This window comes from Eublepharis macularius, chromosome 15 (assembly GCF_028583425.1).
Source record: "Eublepharis macularius isolate TG4126 chromosome 15, MPM_Emac_v1.0, whole genome shotgun sequence".
Taxonomy (NCBI): Eukaryota; Metazoa; Chordata; class Lepidosauria; order Squamata; family Eublepharidae; genus Eublepharis; species Eublepharis macularius.
In genome coordinates, this window is record NC_072804.1 from 26,588,075 (window position 1) to 26,612,592 (window position 24,518).

Genomic DNA, 24,518 nt, shown 5'->3' on the forward strand with positions numbered 1-24,518 from the left:
CCACCATAGGGTCATACATTGAGGGCTTCTGTGTATGCAAATTACCATCATCTATTGCTTGCTCTATTTTAAAAACTGGAGATGCTGCCCGGGACTGATTCTGGGACCTTCTGTCTGCAAGCAGATTTCCTACCCCTGAGCCACAGCCTCAACTCCCCCAACCCCAGTTGCCTTCATGAGCACCAGCTTTTGTGGTTAGAATGTCAAGCAAAGATCGTGGCTCAAAGGAGAACCCCATAGCTCCTTAGAAGATGAGTGGGAAGCAATGTGATATGCAGATATGTATCAATAGACTTAATAATCAATTAAAAAGAATTAACCACTGAATTTTGATTCTTCACGCACCAAAGATACAGCAGCATAACATACACCTGGGTTTTTCCTTAAATTTGCAGATTCTGCTAAGATTCTGCATGGAAAACTGGCAAGAGAACAAAATGGCTTTTTTTTAAAGATCAAATGAAACAAAGCACAAGACTGGACCAATCTCACCACTCCACCTGTAACAAAGAAACTACATGAACATATCCACTAACCAATAACATCATTTAATGTCTAGCTGTTCTCTAACTAGAATGATACCAGCGCCCCCTACTGGCTGGTTCTGTGTACAACATTTTTGTGTCAGAAATCTCAAAACTATAAATATCTCTTTGGGAACCTGCAAGGACTTGCAGAGAGTATCCATTTTTCCTCTGTATTCCCCCCACCCCTGCTTCCTTTTTCCATTCACTGGCAGCTCCCATACCCTCCCCATTTTTATTGATTCCTTATCTCCTCACCTGCCAAGTAACCTGCCTTTATTCACCACCCCCCGTGTTCAACTCCCCCCCCTCCCCCAGCATCTCCCTGGGAAAACAGCAAAGAGTCCAGTAGCACCTTTAAGACTAACCAACTTTATTGTAGCATATATCTATATATCTCTGGCCAGTTTCTTCATACCCTCCATGCATCTGACGAAGAGAGGCTCTCAAAAGCTTATGCTACAATAAAGTTGGTTAGTCTTAAAGGTGCTACTGAACTCTTTATTATTTTGCAACTACAGACTAACACGACAAACTCCTCTGTATCCCTGGGAAAATACTATAATAATAATAATAATATTCGATTTATATACTGCCCATCAGGACAACTTAATGGCCACTCAGAGTGGTTTACAAAGTATGCTATTATTATCCCCACAACAAACAACCTGTGAGGTGGGTGGGGCTGAGAGAGCTCCGAGAAGCTGTGACTCACCCAAGGTCACCCAGCTGGCTTCAAGTGGAGGAATGGGGGCTCAGACAAGTTGTATAGTGTCTTATTCAGTAAATGCCAGTCTAGGCCAGGACCAGATACATGGTGCCTACCACTAGGCACAGAGTGTGATGTTTGTTGCCACCACCAGATAAGGTTGGGCCTAGTTGTGTGGCCACCAGCTTGCCAAGACCATCCCCAGCAAATCCTTCTTCATCAAAGGACATGACAGGGGAGGGAGACGGATCCTTTTCCAAGGCTGTTTTGGCTCCAAGTTACAGAAACTAAGGCTTAGAAGGCTCAGCAATATTGTTGTGGTTGCCTAGCGACTGCCAAAATGGCCAGTGAGAGCTCAGTGAACATTCTTTTCTTAAAGGTACAGTGTTTCTAATATTTTGGGGTTTTTTTTTAGATTTTTTAGATTTCAGATTTTTCTGCAAGCCTGTGACTTCCCTCAGGTTTGTAAAGAAATCCCCCCTATCTATTGCTCCACACTCTCTGGGGTGGTTCAGAATTAATTATATGACAAATATAAATGTGCATGAAAATAGATGTAAGAACTTTCTACAATGGACAATAAAAGTTCCTTCTAGTTTTTCTAGCACTACTTTTTCACGTGTTCATGGTTGTAAAGGTGCAGGAGGGAAGAAAGGGGGCCACAGCTGGTCTTGCTTCCACCTTGCCAGCCAGAGGTGTTCCTAAGGCCACCATTTATTTATGGACCAAGGCTGACTCTGAGATGGCCTTCCTAGACTCTTTGGTTCAAGAGAGGCCTTTTCTCTGAAATTCGTCATTGCTGCTTCTTCTATCTGGGTGACTAAAATGAAGTGCGTTTTCCAGGCTGGGTAAGAATGGATTGGGGGTGGGGAGGAGTTTGACTGGGGAACCGGCACGGAGAATTAAAAACCTCCTTCTCTAAGCACGGCACTCCATTCTATAGTTAAGGCCCCCTCCCCAAGTTTACCTTGATGATAAACTGCACACGGGGAATATGATCTCAGATCATCACCTAACTAGGCTCAAACCCTACTTTGTGTGCCGTTTCCTATTTCCCTGGTCTTTCTGGCATTACTTCTTCTGCTCTTGTTCTTTCCATTCTCTTATTACACTTCCTGTCTCCTCCAGCTGCGATCAGACGCACCCTGAGCTCCAACTCCCTCCACCACTTCATTTCCTGCCCCCCCCCTTACAGATTCCTTTGCTGGCTTCACATATCACTCTGGTTCCTTCCACATGGGGACAGTTCCCCACTATGCTCTTATTGCCACTGCAAACGCACTGCACTGCAGTGCATTTGCACTGGTGGCAGAACTTCTGCACAGAGGTATTCCTCACAGTGCTTCTCCCACCCACCCCCAAGCATTCCTCCCCCTCAGCAATATTCTTGTTACTAATTTTTAAAAATGTTAAAAAGTACCCTGGATCATAACGATTTTTAAAAAATACACCCAAAAGCCCACCAGTGGAAGGGATGGTGGTGGCAGGTTTGAAGGGAAATGATGCCAGATGTGGGCAAGGAAGCACAGAGCCAAGCTACAAGTGACGCCTGACACAGGTTGGACACTTGTCAGCGTCCCTCAAGTTTTGATGGGAAATGTAGGCGTCCTGGTCTTGCAGCTGTAATGGAGAGCCAAGCTGTAAAACCAGGATGCCTACATTTCCCATCAAAACTTGAGGGAAGCTGACAAGTGTCCAACCTGTGTAAGGCGTCACTTGTAGCTTGGCTCACAGAAATCCACAGCTTCTGCCCCCCAAACCTGCCCCAAACAAGAAAGATTATACCAAAATCTGCAGTGGACCTGGGGAAAACCCAGAATATGAGCGCCATGCAGAAACTCTCCCCTCGGTCCACTGTAGTTTGGCAGGGGAGGGGGAGAGCAAAACTTCCACGTGGAAATAACAGCCACGAGGAGAATCAGGGGAATGTGCTCATTGGATCTTAAAACACGATAGAATTCTTGTTGCCCAATCAAAGGACATGTATACCCTATTGTAAAGCATGTGCTATTTCCTCCATGGAAATGACTTTCTTACAGGAAACAAGTTACATATGCAGCAGCCCTAACAATGATGCTTAGGGCAAATTAGGAATTCCTTGCTGGAGGAATTTTGGCCTTCTTATTCCCACTTGTGTGTCGATGACAAATAGCGAGCTAGGGACATGAGACTGCAGAAGACCAAAAGGAGAGATCTTCCGAACGCACAAAGCTTCTTGCACACAATTCAACACGTCATTATTATATTCTGAATCTCAAGCCAGCACAATTTTGAAAGTCGATCATCATCGCTGCCTTCAATTTTTTGTTCCCTCCCCAAAAGCACGATGTTTCTTATTCAGTCACAAAGTTCTCCGGGCACTATTCAAGACACACTAAACTAGAAAGGGACTTAAACTAGCAAATGGAAAGCAAAGGGATCTTTTCTCTGCATGTGGAGCAATCCCAGCCGGGATGGGAAATGCTGATGTGGCCCTGGGAGCAGAAGATACTGAAACGGTCCCTCGGAGAGATCATCTCTCTGATACAATGAGAATACATGGCAGTCCAAGAGCCCGGCAATGGCAGCTGACAAAAAGGAAGATCCTTTCCTGGATTCCTTCCTGTTTGGCCAAAATCAGGTCATACATGACATTCCTGGACTCACGCTATTTGCCAGACAACTGATGTATTAGGACTTCTCGGGGATAATTTCTACTCCTCCTTGCACGGAAAAATTCTGCCCTCGGAGTCCAAAGGTAGCCTCTCCCAGCCTCAGCAAAGCCACTCGCTGTGACCGCTCTTCCTGTCATCTCTACCAAGGAGAGTTCTTTCCAGGAAAGATGCTTCCATTATTCCATGGTACAGTGAAATCTTTTCCTTTCCCAGATGAAAACGATTTCCACCCCACAGTCAATAGCTTCAGAGATGCCCAAGCGCAGTTTACAGGGGCAACTGTTCTACCCATGATGCCATCCTTCGCAGGGTCACAACAGGACCTGCCCCCCTTTCCTGGCACACCTAGTCTGCCTCCTGCTCCAGGCAATCTGGGAACAGGTGCTATTCTCTCATGATATGTAAACACGGATGTCCCAATGGCAGGGCTCTTTTTCTTCTCACTCTCCCATCTTCCCAGAATGCTGTTCAGTCTGGAAAAAAAAAATCATTCGTTTGTTCAGAAATATTCAGAAATAATGATGTGGCATAATTTCCCCAGTCAAACCTGTCTTTAATTTCTTTATCTACTCAGATGATTCATTCACTCCTTAAGTGTGCTTAAATAAATGCAGATAAACACAATGGAACCAACCAATCCCAATAAAATCTCACTCCCTAGATTTTTTTTTAAATATAGCAGAGGAAAAGAGCAAGAGTCCAGTAGCACCTATAAAGCTAACAAAATTAATGGTAGGATATGAGCTTTTGTGAGCCACGGCTCACTTCTTCAGATACTTCTTCGTGGCTCACGAAAGCTCATACCCTACCACAAAGTTTGTATAGTCTTCTAGGTGCTACTGGACTCTTACTCTTTTCCACTGCTACAGGCAGACTAACATGGCTACCCATCTTTAAAAATAGCAACACCTAAAACCAATAACAATGAAAGCAAGAGATAAGCAACACCTAACCCCAGCTTAAATAAATGGAGGTGAGTTTTCTAAGAACAACCAAAGATAGTTAGTTCTCCCAATATTACTCCCACTGTTATTAAAGAAGGTCTCCCACCTGCAGACATCCTGGACACCCGGACTGGCAGAAAGAAAGCGTTTGAGAGGGTCCTTGTAATTAGCACAGGGCCAGCTTCAGGTTTTGAGGAAATTCTGGGAAAGATGCCCTCCTACACCACCACCACCCCAGGTGTGCTACCATCTCTTCCCCCTCTCTCTCTGACACACAGACAGAGTTGTTGATCTTCTCCCTGTATGGCCGGGGTGCATTTTGCTGCCTTGACGGCTGTAGATACACCGGCCATACCTGCACTAGCTTTTGGCCTCCTCTGGCTGAAAATTTACTGAAAATGTACATACTGTAACATAGTGGATAAGTGGCTGGGCTGCAAACCAGCACTCTGCGGGTTCAAATCCCACTACTGCCACAAGCTTAGTAGGGCCTTGGGTAAGCCACCTCTCTCAGCTTCAGCTCCCCAGCTGTTATCATCTGGATAATAATAAATACTAGCAGTATATTGGTTTCAATGATATAAGCTGCTTTGAGTCCCAGTGACTGGGGGGAAAGTGGTATATAAACATGTTAAATAAATAAATACACTGTTTTCAGGTCCATCCTGGGTCTGCTTTCATGCAGGCATGCATTGGATGTTCCTAGCAGAAACTCAGATTCTCAGACCCATGGGGATGATTTGAACTGGGATCACGGTGTGTGGGGAGAGGGGGAGGGGTTTAACCTCCCCCCCTCTGTATTCCCAGCCTGAACAAGCCCTAGTGGTGGAGAGTGCCCTCAAGTCATACTTGACTTATGGCGACCCCTGGTAGGGTTTTCATGGCAAGAGACTATCAGACGTGGTTTGCCATTGCCTGCCTCTGTAACCCTGGTCTTCCTTGGAGGTCTCCCATCCAATTACTAACCAAGGCCAACCCTGCTTAGCTTCTGAGATCTGATGAGGTCAGGCTCACCTGGGCTATCCAGGTCAGGGTGAACCAGCCCTAAGGAACCATTATTTGCCCTACTGGCAAACTTAGGTGTACTGATAGGCTACATGGTGTTGGGGCGGAGGAGTGAAGGAAAGGCATAATCCCTCTTGGGTGCTGTGATCCAACAAGCCCCTAGGAGTCCAGCCTTCAACAGGAAACTCCCAGAAAACATCTACTTAACAGGGCCCAGGGTGGAAAACTGGAGCCAGGAACTGTGACTCATGTAATTATGCCCTTAAGCCCACTAGCAAAGTGTCGATGTTAGGGTTGCCAGCTTCTGCTTGGCAAATTCCTGGAGATTTTGGGGTGGAGCTTGGGGGTGGCAGGGTTTGGCAAGGGGCGGGACCTCAGTTGGGTCTAACGCTACAGAGTTCACCTTCCAGGGCAGCCATTTTCTCCAGGGGCTTTGGTCTCTGTCACCTGGACAGCAGTTGTAATTCTAGGAGATCTCCAGCCACCTCCTAATGAAGGCTCTGCGTTCTCGCACCCAGAGGTGGCGCCTCACCAGCGTCTGCCTCTTGCTGATGCTAGGCTGCCCCCCGCCCCCCGCCAATCAAATTGTGAAAACTCAGAAGGCTCTCAAAAAAATAAGCAGAGGATCTTCAGCATATGTTCTGGGACTCTTACCAAGCCTCCTTGACTTTGGCTCCCATCTTCAGGAACTTCAGCCTACAGGGGGGAAGAAACAGGAAAAATGTCAAAAGTGATGAGGAAAAAGTGACTTTGCAAGTGGCTTCTGAAAAGCTCAGGAGTGGGTCCCCCTTCAAAAAGCTTGAAAACTATTGGTCTTAACTCGGCATAAGGCAGACCTCTGTGTCCCAACGATGTTCCTTGGGATGGAACATTGGCAGGATACTGAAGTGGTTTTTCAATCGCACCTGGGCGATAACTCTGATATTCGGGGTTCTGCTTCCAGTAGGAAAGAAACAGCATTGGCCAGTTCCAGGGGGACTCATGGCAAGCCGCCAACTGAGCCAAGGGATGAAGTAAAAGAAGCCAAGACAGTTGTGTGTACGCAGTCGCTGTTTGCTGCCACCTATGCCAAGGGTGCCACCACTATATGCATATATGTGCACTCTTCCAGGAAAGAAAGAGCCACCCTCCACTCCCAGGGATACGTGAATGTATGCCATGTTTGCCACTGCAATCACAGTGGCAGGGCAAATAGTAGGCAGGGACTAGTTGGTAGTGGGCCCTGCAGGGGCCCCGGCAGCCCTGAAACCAAAGACCCTGAGGAAATGGCACATGGTGGCCAATCTTGCTCAGGGCTTCCTATCTCTCTCAAGGATCCTGTATGATTCTTGAGGAAGGAGGATCAGGTTATGAGGTGGGGACAAGCCACCAGGACAGTTCACAATTCTGAATTTTGTCAACAAGTTTCTCACAAATCCCACATCAATCTAGCAATTTAATACAGAAGATGAAATCTTGGAGCTGCTATTGCGATTGTTTGCAGCCATTCCTGACAAGTGGGTCTCAATAGTCTCTGGGCAACTTATAGGTTCCCATCCCAAGGTCAGACTGTGAAACTCAGGTGTGCCTGCCTGGGACAAACAACTCCTTGACTGCTGGGGACTTACCAAACTGTCTTGGCTCAATAGACCTGCAATTTCTCCTGGCTAGAAGGTAAAAAGACAAACAGAGCCATTAGGATGTTTTATTCAGAAGGCGTTTCGTTACCCTTTTCGGTCTCCTGGGGGCCTGCAACGTATGGCTCCATTGCCAAATGTAGCCCAGTGTGGAATCAAAAGGTGTCTCTTTATAAAAAAAAAATTAAATCTTTTAAGTTATGGTCTCTTGGGGGGGTAGGTGGGATGCTAGAGCCACTAGAATGTAAAAGAGAATGGCAGGGCCAGATTTTTAGGGGACCAAATGGCTTCTTAGAGATGATTTACAGAAAGGGAAATAACAGAGGGGAACAGTTGCCAGGAATCCAACTGGGATCCATGTGCAGATTCATGCCAGTGAACTAAAACAATTGTGTGCAGGGTGCTCCTCTGTATATTTATGACTTGTTGTGAGTTTCACTTCCTAATCAAAGACTCACAACAACCAGTGTTTGGGATGCGGAAACTTCATGGATTATGAATTCACATGTCAATTAGCAGTAGCGTTACGCCGTATAGTTTCAGTTACAAATGGCCTTTCTTGCAGTGGATCTTTGTTGATCTCTTCCTCTAAATTTTGATCCAGAGGAGTTCGTCGTGTTAGTCTGTAGTCGCAAAATAGCAAAGAGTCCAGTAGCACCTTTAAGACTAACCAACTTTATTATAGCGTAAGTTTTCGAGAACCACAGTTGTCTTCACCAGAGGCATCTGATGAAGAGAGCTGTGGTTCTTGAAAGCTTATGCTACAATAAAGTTGGTTAGTCTTAAAGGTGCTACTGGACTCTTTTCTAAATTTTGATGTAGTGTGACTCTTTAATGACCCTCAGATGACACTGTTCTCCTTTGATGAACGTGATCCTATGTCAAAGTGGAGTTACATGTTCTAAACATCAAGGTAGGCATATAGAAACAATAGGACCACATGCACAAGCTGCAATTTGCAAGGCAACATGCACAGACGGCCACATGGGTGAGGACCAAGTTGGAAAAGTGACCCTTCTACAGACCGTTAGCAAGGACTGCCTCCGTGCTCTCAAGGCTGCTGTTTTGATCACTCCTTTCTGGTATTCTGTTTCAATCACGTTCGACTGCCAAAGGAAGAAGAAAGCAACAATACACTAAGAATCCAGGAAGAATGTGTGGCTGCTTCTAGATGACAGAAAGAAAAGGCTTGGCCACTTGTTTGACCAGCTGCCACGGAATGATGCTGATTTATACCCGCAAGGAAATAGCCCCATCCAGGGGTCATTTAGTGGAAAAAGAGCTGGAGGGACTCATTAGCATAACTCATGAGCATATGCCACGCCCCTTGACATCACTGGAAGTGTGTTATTAGCATAACTGATTTGCATATGCCACACCCCCGACATCACCTATCCTGGCTGTTTTGGACCCAATCTTGGCCATTCAGGGCCGAAATTGGGCCCAAAATGGCAAAAAGGGGCTGAAAATGGCCGAAAAGGGGCCCAAAATGGTCAGGGTTGGGTCGCTGCTGAGTGGGAGAGTGATCCACCACCTGTCAGAGGCCCCAATCCAGGCTGAAACGGGCCCAAAATGGCAGAGAGTCGGGTGGGTGGAGCCACCTGACATGTGACCTCTTTGGGGAACTGCCGGAACTGCGTTCCAACACGTTCCCCCTCGAAATGAGCCCTGGCCACATCCCACTAGCTCCTTCAAGATTCCAAGTGAAGCAGCAGTACCTTTTCCAGGTTTGACAGTGTGGTGATGACATCTCCAGCCTTTCCTTGCACGACATCGCTCGACAACACAGTATCTGAGATGTTGGACCCACGGATGTTTCGTAGAACGATCTCTTGTTCCTGCTCAATATTGAACTTGATGGATCTCACCTCGTTGACTATCCTGTGGGAGTCAAAGCCAAGGAAGCTGGAGACTTTCCCCAACAAAAGATAATTTCCTAGACTATGGGCAGAGCTTCAACACTTCCATGTCAGGGAAGCTAAAGTGAGATAGTTAGAGGAAAGTCTCTACATTTCAAGATTTTATTTAGGACCTGAGGGTGATCTCCTATAGAAGTGTACACTATTCATCTATTCGTTTTTAAGGGGCTGCAAGAGTCGCTTTAAAAGAGCCCCATGGCACAGAGTGGTAAGCAGCAGTACTGCAGCCCAAGCTCTGCTCACGACCTGAGTTCGATCTTGGTGGACACCCAGTTCAAATAACTGGCTCAAGGTTGACTCAGAGCAAAGCTACAAGTGACTTTCTTCATGTGGAGAACACTTGATTCTTCTCGCCAGGTTACCTGGGAAGTGAAGTCCAAGTGGTCCTTCCCCTCTCTGTTAGAATTGCTGCCTGAAGAGCCACAAGAGGGCTTTGTTTGGGGGCGGGCAGCTGCTACTTTCTCCTGGGGAGCTGCTCTGGAAGCGGCCACGTTGGTGAAGCTTCAGCCACAGCAACAGTGGAAGAATCTGCAGCAGATCCTTCCACTGTTGCTGTGGCTGAAGCTTCACTGACTCAGCAACTTTCTCCAGAGCAGCTCCCCGGGAGCAGGCAGCCTGCAGGACGCCCTGGGAGAAAGTAGCAGCTGCCCGCCCCCAAACGAAGCCCTCTTGTGGCTCTTCAGGCAGCGATTCTAACAGAGAGGGGAAGGACCACTCGGACTTTACTTCCCAGGTAAACTTGTGAGAAAAATCTAGTGTTGTCCACCTGAAGAAAGTCACTTGTAGCTTTGCTCTCAGCCTTCCATCCTTCCAAGGTCAGTAAAATGAGTACCCAGTTTCCTGGGGGTAAAGTGTAGATGACCAGGGAAGGTAATGGCAAACCACCCCATAACAAAAGTCTTCCAAGAAAATGTCGTGATGCGATGTCCCCCCATGGGTTAGTAATGACTTAGTGCTTGCACAGGGGACTACCTTTACCTATTCAATTTGTATACCACCCTTCAGGACAACTTAACGCCCATTCAGAGTGGTTTACAAAGTGTGTTATAATTATCCCCACAACAATCACCCTGTGAGGTGGGTGGGGCTGAGAGAGCTCTGGAAGAGCTGTGATTGACCCAAGATCACCCAGCTTGCTTCAAGCGGAGGAGTGGGGAATCAAACCTGGCTCTCCAGATTAGAGTCCTGCCGCTCTTAACCACTACACCAAACTGGCCACAGCCCCTCATTCCATAAACTCCTGAAGATACCACCAAAGACCTGGAATACTTCAACTGAGAGAACCACTTCAACAGTTTCTCAAGGGCTACTGAAGGCCCGCTGTGTCCTCAGGGAAAGGTGGGGACGGGAAGTCCTGGCCAGAAGGTTCAGGCCATCAGCTCTTGAAGGGATCATGAATGACCTGAGAGGATCTAGCTGAAACATCCTTTCTCACACATCCCTGGGGCTCCTGGGACGCAGAAGTGCTTCCAATAAAAATGTCACATTGTGGCCCAGTGGCTTGAGGGTCAGATTAGGATCTGGGAATCCCAGTTTCAAATCCCCTCTCTGCTGCGGAAGCTTATTGGGCGACCTGAGGCTAGTTGCTCTGTCTTTCTTTCTCTGTCTCTCTCTCAACCTAACTTATGTCACAGGGTAATTGTGAGGATAAATAGAGAAGAATGATGTAAGCAGCTCCAGGTTCCAACGAGGGAAAAGCAAGATCTAAATATCTAATACAAAAATTAACAAATTAAAAAAATACCCAGATATTCCTAGAAGTGACCCATGTTCTCATCCAGAATCCCCATTTTTCTCTCTAGTTTGGTGGGTGGGATCAGGACAGGTTTTAATATTTTGAATTTTCTCACTCAAACGGAGACCAAGCGAGGAGGTTAGCGTGACTTACTGATTGAGCTCATCCCGGATCTCCCGGTATTCCTTTAGGTTCTCGTGGATGGCTTCCAGGACGACGCAGAGATCGTCACAGGTGGCATCGTTCAGGTTACCCAAGTTACCGTAGCTCAGCAGATCCTGGCAATGGGCCATGGCTGTGGCATGCATGACTTCTTTCAGGTGCATGGGTGGCGGAGGTGGGCGGGCATCATCGTCCATGCCATCCTGCTCGAGGATGGAGAGAGTTAGGCCCCAGTCTGTGGCCCTCCGCTAGTCCCTGACCCAATTCACACACCTGCGCTCTGCTTTCATCCCACGCTGGGCTTTGGTTCTCTGCCCAGACTGAATGTGTGTGCAGCAAACTGGACTGCGGCCCGTTCCGCATGGAAGTTTTGCTCTTGTTTTGTGTCCAAACTGGTGGGGTTTTTTTTTCCTGGAGCATCCACACAACATGGTTTCCTACTTGCCCACATTTTGTGCTTTTCCCCAAACCTAACTTGATACGCTCTTTCGGGAAGGGTAGTAATCAAAGCACCTTTTCAGGAAATGTGGCCGGGAAGGTGCTGATTTGTGTAAGACCTGCCCAAATTATTGCCATATTCTTTGCCTCGAAACACACACACCCCACACACACTACCAGATGGCAAGCTTGCCTAGTAAGATGCTGACATGGCGCTTGTATAAAGCTGGCCTTACTCCAGTTCATTTACTTTTCACCCCAGTGTGGATCCATAACACTTTACAGCTTCATTCTCCTCTGTGCTATCTTCACCACAACAACACTGCGAGGAAGGTCAGGCTGAAAGAGCGACTGGCCCAAGGTCGCCCAGAAAACTTCCATGGCAGAGAGGGGAATTCAATCCAGGTCTCTTAGGGTCTCACCACGCTAGACAAAAGGCACTTGAATTACACGGGTAATTCGAGTGTATTTTGTAATTCGAGTGTATTTGAGTGTAATTCGAGTGTAATTCAAGTGTATTTTGTCTCGTGTGGTTTGACCCTCACATCCTTGTCTGACACTCTCTCCACTATACCTCTGGTCCATCTAACTCTGTGTGGCTTTCTCTGCTCCTATCATTAGAGACAGGGCTTTTTTTCTGGGAAAAGAGGTGGTGGAACTCAGTGGGTTGCCCTTGGAGAAAATGGTCACATGGCTGGTGGCCCCGCCCCCTGATCTCCAGACAGAGGGGAGTTGAGATTGCCCTCTGTGCTGTGCAGAGGGCAATATAAACTCCCCTGTCTGGAGATCAGGGGGCGGGGCCACCAGCCATGTGACCATTTTCAAGAGGTTCCGGAACTCCATTCCACCACGTTCCAGCTGAAAAAAAGCCCTGATTAGAGATACTTTGGACCGTATCAGTGCACATGAAGTCCTCAGCAGGGCAAACAGCAGTTCTCCAAGGCCATTTCAGGTCAAGGAAACAGCATGGGGGGAGGTCTAAGCCCTCCTCCATGCACTGTGGACACAATTTGAACTGGGCCATATGAGCCTGGGAGCATCGAGTACCCAGAATGCATCTGTGACCTAACCCATGAACGTACCCAAGAAGAACGTAAGGCTCAGAAATGAAACTGGCTGAGTTACCTTGGGTCAGTAACATGCTCTCAGTCTAGCCTACCTCATAGGATTGTTGAGAGGATAAAAATGGGGGGGGGGGAGGAGAAGCATACATGCCATCCTGAGTGCCTTAGAAGAAGGGCAAGACAAGAATCATCTAGCTATATAGACAGACAGACAGACTTTAGCCTTTCAAATCAAGGGCTTTCTTATAGAACTATACCCTTTGCACTTCACCCACCTGTCAGCTACCTGGCAAAGATTTACTTGATAGCAGTAGAAAAGAGCAGAAGTCCACAAATTTTGTTAGTCTTATAGGTGCCACTGAACAGACTAACACGGCTACCCATTTTGATCTACTTGATAGCAATGAGCTTAGTTTTGTTTTGTCCTACCTGTTTGTCTTTGGGTTTTTTTTTTTAAATCAGAGAAATTAAAGCCACGAAACCATTTGCAATGGCATAAAGAAGATTATCTTAAGTATTTAAAGCATTTTTCAAATTAAAAGTATTTTTAAAGTGCTTAAAATGTTGATTTTTTTTTTAATGCAAAGAAGCTACTTGGAGGTCAAAAGGAGAACTTGCTGCCAGCTCTTTATCAGAATCAGATTTGCACAGATGCAGGTGATGGAGATAAAGAAGTAAAGTCTCCCTCCCCATTTAAAGGACAGCCTGCAGGTGGCACCAGCCTGTTCCCTACCAGCCATTTTTCTGCTCCAAAGAGCCCCATCTCTGTGAGCCAAGCTACAAGTGACGCCTGACACAGGTTGGACACTTGTCAGCTTCCCTCAAGTTTTGATGGGAAATGTAGGCGTCCTGGTCTTGCAGCTGTAATGGAGAGCCAAGCTGTAAAACCAGGATGCCTACATTTCCCATCAAAACTTGAGGTAAGCTGACAAGTGTCCAACCTGTGTAAGGCGTCACTTGTAGCTTGGCTCTGTGCTGCTTTTCAACCGTTTTGTCTGCTCAAAATTGAGCTCTTCCCCCATCTGCTTTCCTGCTTGCACGGGAAAAGATACAGGGTCACCCCTTATCTCCCCCCGGCTTCCTTTCCCAGTCCTTGTGCATTAAGACTCACATCCAGCCCAGCAGAGGCGGCCTGCGACTGGGACAGAGACTGCAACTGCCGTTCCTCGTTGTAAGCAGTCACAGACTGCTCTAAGTTTGTCGTCACTACAGCCACAAGCAGATTCGCACAGATGAAGGCCCCACAGGTGATGAAGATGAAGAAGTAGAGGGCCCCCCCGATCGTCAAGGCAATGCCTTCATCGCTGAAGGGGAAAGAGAGGTAGGGTTACAACCGATACCACAATTCTTTTCCATTGTGCAAACGGATGCATCCCGTCTAGAGAACATTTTTGGTCATCCACCCTCCAGTAATATGCCTTTTATACACAATTGGTGCAAAGATGACATTTAAAATGGGGTACATTTTCCCGGAAAATTCACTATCGGGAAACAAAAAGTGAGGCAAAGAACATAAGAGCAGGCTTCCCGCATCATGTCATGGGTCCACATAGTCCAGCATGCTACGTCCGGTTGCACTGGAGGGCCAACTAAGAGGGCAATAGAGGCCAAAGTCTCCCCCAATGGCACCTCCTTGCACTGATATGCAGAAGCTGACGGCCTTTAAACACGAAGGATCACTACGGCTAGTAGCCTTCGATGGAGTTCTGTGCCATGAATCTGTCTGATCCCCTCTGGAAACCATCTATGCTATTGGCGATCATTCTGTCTACCCGCACTTAATTCCATAATAAAATTATTCATAGAGTGAAGAAGTGCTTCCATTTGTCGGTCCTGAATCCATAGCCCATGTTCTAGTATTATGAGCAGAGGGGGAGAAGAAGTTCTCTGTATCCATTTACTCTACCCAGGATTAATGCAGTTCATGCCCCTCAATTACCTTTTTCCAAACTGAAGCTTTTCCTCATAGGAAAGGTGCTTCTACCCATTAATCTTCTTGGCTGCCCTCACCTGCACTTTTCCCGACTCTGCAAATACCTTCTTTGAGATACAGCATCCCAAACTTTGCCTAGTTTGACTTTGATTCACACAATGGGGAAAGTGAAAATGAAATGGATTTTAAAGGGGAAATAGTCAGTAGCATCCCAAGTGACGGGCTGAATAGAGGCGTACACTCCTGTTTGGACCAAAGTACTAGTGAAACTTGTTTATTTGGGTTAGTGATGAGAACAGGCTTACTCACTCAAAGGCATTATAGATGGTGATCCACCCATCCTGCGTTATGCAGATGAAAAGTGTGTACAAGGCTGTCCCCAAATTCCCGAAATGCATCGGGACGAGGCTTCCAAAGAGTGTCACACCAAACACAGAAAAAACCTGCAAAAGAATTGAGATGGTTTAACTACAGTTTGTTTGTGAAAATGGGATTCGGCTCACAGACCATCACTCAAATTCTAGTATGTCTCAACCAAATTCTGGTTCCAGTGCCTTTAGTCTGTCACCTGGGAGGACGTCACCAGGGAACAAAGCGGGATGAAGCCTGGATGTTTGCATGGCTGAAACCAGAGTTCGTGCGGTTAATAAATCAATTTCGCAGTCTCAGTTGACAGGTCCAGCTACCTATAGTTACTGGAATGATCTGCAATCAGACAACAGAGTTAACCACGTTAAACCAAAGCCACATTATGGCTTTGCATAATGTTTGGACTGAGCCTAAAACAAGAGTGGTATAGATAAGTATGATTCAGGTACATGTCTTTTTCCTCTATTAAGGGTAATAGAAGCTGGCTTCAATCCAAATTATTCCCCTTCATCTGCTTAATAAAATTGTAAGACCCACTATGGGATCCAGTCTCCAAAGGAATGGTTTAGTTTGATACTACCAGTTCCAGCAAATAAGCACAGGCACTAATTAACCCAGAGAAGGGGGATGGGAACTTCAAGAAAACTTTGTCGCCCCTTTCACCTGCCACTAACGGGACCAGGGAACTCCCTGGCCCTGTCAGTGGCGGGTGAACGGAGCCCCGGGCAGGGACTTGCAGGCTTATGCCTGCTTCCCCGCTGCCCCTTTCACCCGCCGCTGACCAGACCGGGGAGTTCCCTGGCCCTGACAGCGGTGGGTGAATGGAGCACCCGGCAGGGAGGTGCAGGCTTAAGCCTACTTCCCCGCCATTCTCTTCCCTTGATGCAAGAGGAGTGGGGAGAATCTCCCCTCCCTTTCGCATCGGGAGGGCGCCACTGAGCTGCTGCACCTGGAGCGAGAGGGGCGGGGAGATTCCCTCACCCCTCTCACCCCGGGCAGTAGCACGGAAAGAGGCATTTTAAGCCCTGCAGCCGGCACTCAGCTGCTCGTCGGAGAAGCCCCCAACGAGCAGCTGATTCAGGGGTTTAAATGCCCCTGTCCCGCAGGGAAACGGGCATTAAAACTCCTTCACCCGAAGCTCCCTGACGCGATACAAATAGCTTCAGGAATCTTTGATTCGGGATTTCCAAAATGGACCTATCATGCTGGGGCTGTTTCAGAAGTCCAAATCGGAAACCCGAATTGTACATCCCTAGTGAGAACTAGAGAGCCAGTTTGGTGAGGCGGTTAAGAGCGATGGGACTCTAATCTGGAGAGCCAGGTTTGATTCCCCACTCCTCCGCTTGAAGCCAGTTGGGTGACCTTGGGTCAGTCACAGCTTCTAGGCACTTTCTCAGCCCCACCCACCTCACAGGGTGATTGTTGTGGGGATAATAATAGCATACTTTGTAAACCACTCTGACTGGGTGTTAAATTGTCCTGAAGGGCAGTATATAAAACAAATGTTATTATTATTATTAAGTGTAGAGGGGAAGGCAGGAGACAGAAGAAAAACGAGGATGTTTGAGGCACTTCTATTGAACACACATACATGAACACAGAGCCCTGACCTGCACAGCCCAGATGAGCCTAATCTCATCAGATCTCAGAAGCTAAGCAGGTTGGCCTTGGATAGTAATTGGATGGGAGACCTCCAATGAAGACCAGCGTTGCAGAGGCAGGCAATGACAAACCACCTCTGTTAGTCTCTTGCCATGAAAACCCCACCAGGGGTCGCCATAAGTTAGCTATGACTTCAGGGCACTGTCCACCACCACATGAACACCTGCCTTACACTGAATCAAACCTTTGGTCTATCAAGCAGTGATTCCGCACATGCTGGGTAATGCACTTCCACTCCTCTTTATAGATCATTTGGAACGGATTTTTTTGTGTGCAGAACAAAAAATCCACCTCAAACGACTGATAAACTGCAGTATCCAACGTGTGCGGAATCAGCCAAGGTCTGTATTGTCTACTGTGACTGGCAGCAGCTCTGCAGGGTCTCAGATCCAGGTCTTTGGACACTACCTATAAGCTTTTTAAGTGGAGATGCCTGGAAGTGATCCTGGGACCTTCCGCATGCAAAACAGATGCTCCGCCACTAAGCCACAGCCCCAACCCTAGTTTAGAATAACCGGACGAGGACCACTCACCAGCATGATGGAAAAAAGCAGAACCATGATGTTAAACATGTCAGGTGTGGACTTCAGGATCACCTTGATCATCCTATCCAGCCCGGCCACCAAGGTGCAAACCTGCATCAGTCGCATTATCCTGGGAAGAACAAAAGGAACGAATGGTACGCATCAGCTGTCACTCTCTTGTCCAGCTAAAGAGGCTCTAACTTGTTTGCCACGGAGGGTTCTGCAGCAGCAGTGAGAAGACGGCCAGGACCAGACCAGAAGGAATGTCTGTGACACTTCAGGGTGTCTTTCATTGCTAAATAGCAGCCATGGGGGGATGAATCAGAACCACAGTGCATAGGGAAGATGCATCAGTGTTGTATAAGCAGATGGACTTGGGCAATCATGCCCAACACAAAAACAGGTGATCGCCACCAAGTCCCTATTTTCATCTGTGAAACGTTGGAGGGGTATAAGATTGCATACATTTGCAAGATGAAAATATGGACACTCTTTTGTTCTAATAATATCCCTGTTTTGCTACCAGGGATTGCTGCCTAAATACTGCTGTCAACGTATTATGTTTATTTGTACCCTGATTCTCAGATTGGCTTGCAAGGCAAATTACAGTTATGTTGCCAGTTTAAAGGCAGTTGTTGAAGGGCTGCCGTACACCAAGTCACTCTTTTATCAAGACTGGTATTACCTACTCCGATCGGCAGCAGCTCTTCAGGGCCTCAGGTGGAGGTCTTTCATATTACCAGCTACTTGATCCTTTTTAACTGGAGATGCCAGGGGTCCAGACTGGCGCCTTCTGCATGCAAAGCAGAAGGTCTTCCAATGAGCTGAGGCCAAATTCTTCCATCATTTAGACCCTCCAGCCTACCAACACCTGTACAGTCTACTCTGAGTGGCAGCATCTCTCCAGGATCTCAAGCAGAGATCTTTCCAGTTTGGTGAGGCGGTTAAGAGCAGCAGGACTCTAATCTGGAGAGCCGGGTTTGATTCCCCACTCCTCCACTTGAAGCCAGCTGGGTGACCTTGGGCTAGTCACAGCTCTCTCGGAGCTCTCTCAGCCCCACCCACCTCACAGGGTGGTTTTGTTGTGGGGATACTGATGACATACTTCGTAAACCGCTCTGAGTGGGCATTAAGTTGTCCTGAAGGGCGGTATATAAATCGAATGTTATTATTATTATTATTATTATTTCCCATCTCCCACTGCCAGGGACTGAACCTGGGTTTTTCTGTGTGCAAAGCAGCTGTTCTATCCCTGAGCCACAGCATCTCCCACGTATTCAGTGAAAGAATTGCATTTGCACACTACAGCATCCATTGGGACCTAGAAGAACACTCAAACTACCTGAATGGGTGGAGGTGACAGATGAGAAAATGATCCAGATGTTAACCCTCCACTTTCACCTCCACTTTCCATCTGTTGGCAGCTTCAGTAACTGGACTGTACAGAATTTCTGCTTGATGGATAGCACTTCACTCCTGGAAGTGCATTCTCATATAACCCATAGCCATCCTTCTTTGCCATGTCCTCTTTAATAATCCAGCGTGGTGCCGTAGTTAGAGTGTTGTTGTGAGGATAAAAATGGTGTTGGGCTGTGTGTGCTTGTGCAAACAGTTTCCATTGCTCTTGTGTGTGTGTGTGTGTATCTTCCTTCTCTAAATAAAAATACTCTCTAATTTAAGATCACTAGTCTCTTTTGGTGCCTTGGGGAGAGGACCCCATAAAAACTGGTGGAGTGTCCTGTTGTTATCCCTCTTGTATAGCCTTCTTCTTTGCCATTAATTCCTCCTCTTACTCACAAGGATTCCCATTCAGGTAATATGTGAGCCCAGGAGGCAAGGAACTCCCATTACATGGCTGATACCAAGACCTCACGTCATCCCCAACAAATATAAAGACTTTGTAGCATGAAGATGGGCCTTACTACGTCACACATTAAAAGTCTGCTTTGTGAATAGCTTTTAAGTAGGGAGAAAGAGTGATCCAGAATGGGGGGCAATGCATTTACTGGCTTCATTCTGGCTTCTGCCTGAAACATGAAATGAGGAAATGCAAAGACATCAATGCACTAATCACCCACATTCATGCACATGCCCTGACACACTTGTTAGGCTTTCCAATTGCCCCGTCCGAGTGGGGAATTCCCCTCCCCCAGCTGCAAACTCCTATGCTCAAGAAATTGAGAAGCAGGGGGACAAATGGCCTCCATAGTGATAGAGCATCACCCGGAAGTACATCACACTTCCCCAAACTCTACCCTTCCCAGACACTGCCTGAAAAATCTTTCTGCCTAGGCAGTGCTGGGAATCTCAGTACTTGTAAAGCAATCGGCAAAACAGGGACAAAGATATACCAGGGCAAGCATCAGAAAACAGGGACTGTAACCGATACATAAAGATAGCTGGCCTGCATGGTGGCCCACTAGGTGTCCAATAACCTCTCTGGTTCTGAAGCTGCAAGCAAAATCAAAAGGGTAATCAAGACCTTTGGATGAATACTTGTCAGAGATGCTTTAGGCTGATCCTGCACTGGGCAGGGGGTTGGACTAGATGTCTGTATGGCCCCTTCCAACTCTATGATTCTATGAATGGTCAGACATTGCTCACAGGAACATTTGGCTGGTTCGATCACAAGTCAGGCAGGCCTTCAGAACTTGTCCTGTAATTAGGGGACCGTGAAAAGACTGGAGGCTGCCCACCTGCGATTCTTACCTGAGGATGTTGAAAAAGGTCCTGTCGGACAGCGCAGGAATGAACAGCCCCAAGAACAGAAAGACCACAATGAAAAAATTGAGGACGTTCCAGCCATCCTGCATGAAAAGAAGAGGCATAAGAACGGTGGAGGCATAGCAGTTCGCTTCGTGGTTCAGGAGCTCTTAGTGGAATCGAGTAGAGTGTCCTCTCCATCACAGGACAGTCCTTTTTTCCGAGGCCTCTGAAATGGGCAGGTGCCAATTCTCTCCAGTAAAGCTGGCTAACGTAGCAACGGAGGCTTGATCCCTGTGCAAGCACAGGGTGCTCAGAAGCACCTGCAGTTAGGAGAAGGGCTGTTTGAGCTAACCCAGTTGCTTGAGGGGAATTAAAGGAGAGAGAGGAGAGTGCAGGTCGTGAAAAGGTTCAGCACCTGGATAGCAGAAAGAGCTGGTGCTTCCAGGAGTTCAATTTAAATTATAATCCTTCTGGGGACTTACCCACCCTTTGGACCTTCTGGTCCAAAGAAGTCAGGCAGCTCCCACAGACGGCAAGACTTAAAGAGCTAAACTACAAGTGATGCCAGACATGTGTTTTTTAACATGTCAGGGACCCAATTTTACCTGGGAACTGTAGTTTTCGAAGACAGGGCCACATGAGATCTCTGGGGGAGAGGAACTTTGCAGGGGAGGGGAGGGGAAGGGCTGGTAGTTCATCTCTCCTTTGAGACTGCAAGAAAATAATGGCAAAGTTCCGCTCCCCCAGCAATCCTGCACAGATCTGTCTTTGAAAACTGTCTTTGAAAACTACAATTCCCAGGTAAAATTGCATCCCTGACACATTAAAAAACATGTGTCTGATGTCATTTGTAGCTTAGCTCTTAGAAAGCCCAGGCACCTTTCCAGCTGATTGGTAGCTGCGGCAGGGGTGGGCAGTCCCATGGATTCAGAAAAGGGAACACAAGGGCCAGATTTTCCAGAGAAGGTTGGAAGAATCTATGGGGCCTGTGTAAAAATGCAGCACACTGTGTAAAAGAGAAGGGAGGTCAGCAGGAGCAGATGCAGGGAAGGGGGAGACCCTGGAAAATGGCCCCGTGCCAACCACCCCCTGCTCACACAAACCCAAAAGGAGGGAGAGAGAGCCTGCCTCAGCAGAAGGCGCTTGGCCATCCTGTGGACAGGCATATGAGGCAACGCTGGGTGGGAAGACGGGCATGTCCCTTGGTGCATTGAGCCCTCCTTCCTGCCCCTCTGGTGCACCCCTGCCCCTCTCTTTTGGCTGGGGTGGTTCTGGCAAGGGGGTGGCCCCAGTGAGGGCGACTCTGAAGCCATCAGTTTGCAAGGACTCTTCTCAGTGACTTTAATGGCCAATCCACACGCGCGCACACATCCAGGTCAGCCAATGAGGAGGCCCAACTGCCTGCATCAACCCACTTCAGAGGCAGCGGCGGTCTTAGCAACAGGGGGCAGCGGTGGTCTTAGCAACAGGGGGCAGGTGCCCCAGGCCCCACGCTGGGAGGGCCCCAACCGCCCACAGCTCTATTCCACCCCCCAAAAAAGGACAGGGAAAAGAACAAGAGCAAGCTCCTGCCACCACTTGTGTCCACCACAGCAGTGGTGGCTTCCACATACATCACATGAGGTGAGGACCACCTCTTGCTTGGCCTCAGTGGAGGGGGCTGGCAGTGATTCTGGGATCTCATCCCGGACTTTTGCCCAAGACCTCAGAATCACTAAGATCACCGGTGTCCAAAGGGGAGTCAACCAAAAGAGGTGGAGATTGGTGCTATAAACTACTTCCGTGGCAACTGGAGAAGTGTGTGAGGGGGAAAAAATTAGGCTATTTTTAACCAGTAAGGAGGTTAAGGGGTTCCTTTGGGACGTAAGGAAAGCCCTGATGGATCTGCCCAAAGGCCCATCAAGCCCAGTATCTCCTTTCCAGCAAAGGCTGCTGTGATGCCCGTAAGCCAGGTGTGAGGGCGACCGGCCGTCCCTGCCTGCCATGTCAGAAGCTCCCTTTCAGTCAAGGCCCTCCTGCACCTCTTGATAAGTTATGCAGCATTTGTCTCTTCCTCAGGCACTCGTGCCCAGGCAGAACTGGCCTCCTTTTTAACTCCGGGAAAGCACGTCTGCCTGAGGATGAGGGGGTTGGATATTCACAGACTGCCCCTGCACTGCAGGCTCCCATGTTTCTGCCACGCTGCGCTCAGGAGCCCACTGACACCCCACCCAAACAAAATGGGAGGAGTACAGACTCTTTAGCAGGAGGTCATGTAACTTAGGGTCTAAGCCTCTGTTTTTGGATGATGCACACATCTGCTAACAGAAGCTAAGCAGGGTCAGCCTTGGTTAGTAATGGGATGGGAGACCTCCAACAAAGACCAGGGCTGCAGAGGAGGGCAGTGGTAAACCACCTCTGTTAGTCTCTTGCCATGAAAACTCCACCGGGGGTTGCCATAAGTCAGCTATGACTTGACGGCACTCTCCACCACCTGTCTCTCTTATGTTGCATAAGAGAGAACACCTCTTCTAAGACTGCACTTACCATTTGCTCTTTTAGTAAAAACTTGTTTTTTTTTAAAAAAAAGCCAATTGATGGTCAGATTAATCAGAGGTACTTCAATCAAAGTCTTTTTAAAATGGAGGAATCAGATCAACTTCTGGATGGAATGCTGAAGCCCTCATTTATAGTAAACAGCCTGCAGAATTGCAGTACATCCAGATCTGGAAGAAGTGTAGCCCAACGAGGACCTACATTCTTGCTTGAAACAGAGATGCATAATAAAGAACGTTGTCTTGAGAGCTGAATTTTCAGCTGCCTGATTCTCACCTTCCAGTACAACGAGAATCCATAGTACCAGTTGAGAAGTACCTCGCAGATAAGGAAAGCCAGGACAATTGTATCTATGGCAGAGAAGAACCCGAAGTATTTCTACAACAGAAAAGAGAAGAACAAGCTAGATAATCTCTCCCAAGGAAGCTGTGTATGGTACTCCTACAGCTCACTGCAACAACGTGATGTGCAGTTGTCACCCACATGAACAGCTAAGCAATGGTAGTGATAAGGAATGTTCAAGAACATTCTCCAGGTGAATTTGCAATAGAATGTTGACAAACAGCCTCACTTCTAAGATGGAAGTAAAAGATCAGCATGAACAGAGTGGAGGGGGTGTTTGCCTAGAAACTAACAGAATGGTGTGCTGTTTGCAGAATCATACAAGCAAAGGTGTTTGGTGGGTAAGACGATTGGGAAGTGCAGCAGGAAATATGTGGAGGAGGCTAAGAGAGAGGTTGAGAGAGGTCAAAGGGTGGGGAATGGAAGAGAAAGTCTGAGGAATCAGAGAGGGACTCAGAAGAGATGTATAACATGATGTGTATGCATATGTGTGTGTGCGCACACATGTGTGTGTATCTACGGGGAATAAGCAGTGGAAGTGACAAAGAATATTCATGAACATTTGTGTAAAGGACAGATTGGGACGAACCTTCAGACTGTGTCCTAGAAAAAGCAACAACTCAGCAGCTCATATGCTTTTGTTAAAGATATTATCTACCTTACTATGAATACGCAATCTAGTTCACAGAATGATACCAGTCATACGCATAATGGGTTTAATCCTACAGATGTGTTTCATAAAATGGATGGGACTACTATATTTTGCTCCCCAACCAATGGGCAGGAGGAGAAGAGGTGACATCATGAATGGGAGGAGTTAAGTCCATGAACCTGTTGGGTGGGCAGAATTCAGTTCACACAGGAAGAAAACATTTGCTACTTCAAGTTACCCCCTACTCGTTGCTTTTATCCCTGAAAAAAAATTACTTATTTTAACCCGGCTGTCTTTAAAGTGGGTTCCAATGTGAATTAAAAATAGTGTTGTGCTGTTAAGCCTACCATGATTAGGGATTTAGTGACCATTTGGAGAAACAGGTCCATGGAACAGGTGGCAAGTGAGGGTAAGTGACTACACCCTCCTCAGGGCTTTTTTTCTGGGAAAAGAGGTGGTGGAACTCAGTGGTGGGACTCAGGACCGCACAATGACGTCACTTTGGGTCAGCTGGAACAAGAGGGGAGTTTTTTAAAGTTTAAATCACCCTCGGCAAAAATGGTCACATGGCCAGTGGCCCCACCCCCTGATATCTCCAGAGAGAGGGGAGTTTAGATTGCCCTCCGCGCCGCTCCAGCAGCATGGAGGGCAATCTAAACTCCCCTCTCTCTGGAGATCAGAGGGCGGGGCCACCGGCCATGTGACCATTTTCAAGAGGTGCCGGAACTCCATTCCACTGTGTTCCTGCTGAAAAAAAGCCTATCCATCCTACAATGTTTACATCAAGTCTAAATCTTGGATGGCCCCTTCAGGGCAACTTCAGCCAACATGAAATGAAGGATTTGCAAAACAACCACTGCATGCTCCTGTAATGACCACTGACATTCAAAGAAGAGATGCATTAAACAGAGACCCAGGAGATAGTGGAGCTGTGGCCTAGGGCCCTGTAGGGCTGGGGGCAGGGAGAATGAAGTGAACATCTCCGTTGCTCCAGTGGCATGATGTCACTTCCTGAGTGTCCATAG

At 47.5% G+C, this 24,518-nt stretch overlaps 1 protein-coding gene across 1 annotated transcript in view; it reads right to left on the reverse strand.

Moving 5' to 3' along the window:
• Nucleotides 1-7,680: 7,680 nt before the first annotated feature.
• Nucleotides 7,681-24,518, reverse strand: part of CATSPER4 (cation channel sperm associated 4) — a 38,752-nt gene continuing 21,914 nt past the window's right edge. Inside the window, exons 4-12 of the mRNA XM_054998867.1 lie at nt 22,776-22,877; nt 19,968-20,065; nt 17,268-17,388; nt 15,013-15,146; nt 13,916-14,074; nt 11,260-11,511; nt 9,171-9,333; nt 8,478-8,558; nt 7,681-7,689 (exon numbers count right to left, since the gene is read on the reverse strand). Of these exons, the coding sequence (XP_054854842.1) occupies nt 7,681-7,689; nt 8,478-8,558; nt 9,171-9,333; nt 11,260-11,511; nt 13,916-14,074; nt 15,013-15,146; nt 17,268-17,388; nt 19,968-20,065; nt 22,776-22,877 (1,119 nt within the window). The remainder of the gene's footprint in view (nt 7,690-8,477; nt 8,559-9,170; nt 9,334-11,259; nt 11,512-13,915; nt 14,075-15,012; nt 15,147-17,267; nt 17,389-19,967; nt 20,066-22,775; nt 22,878-24,518) is intronic.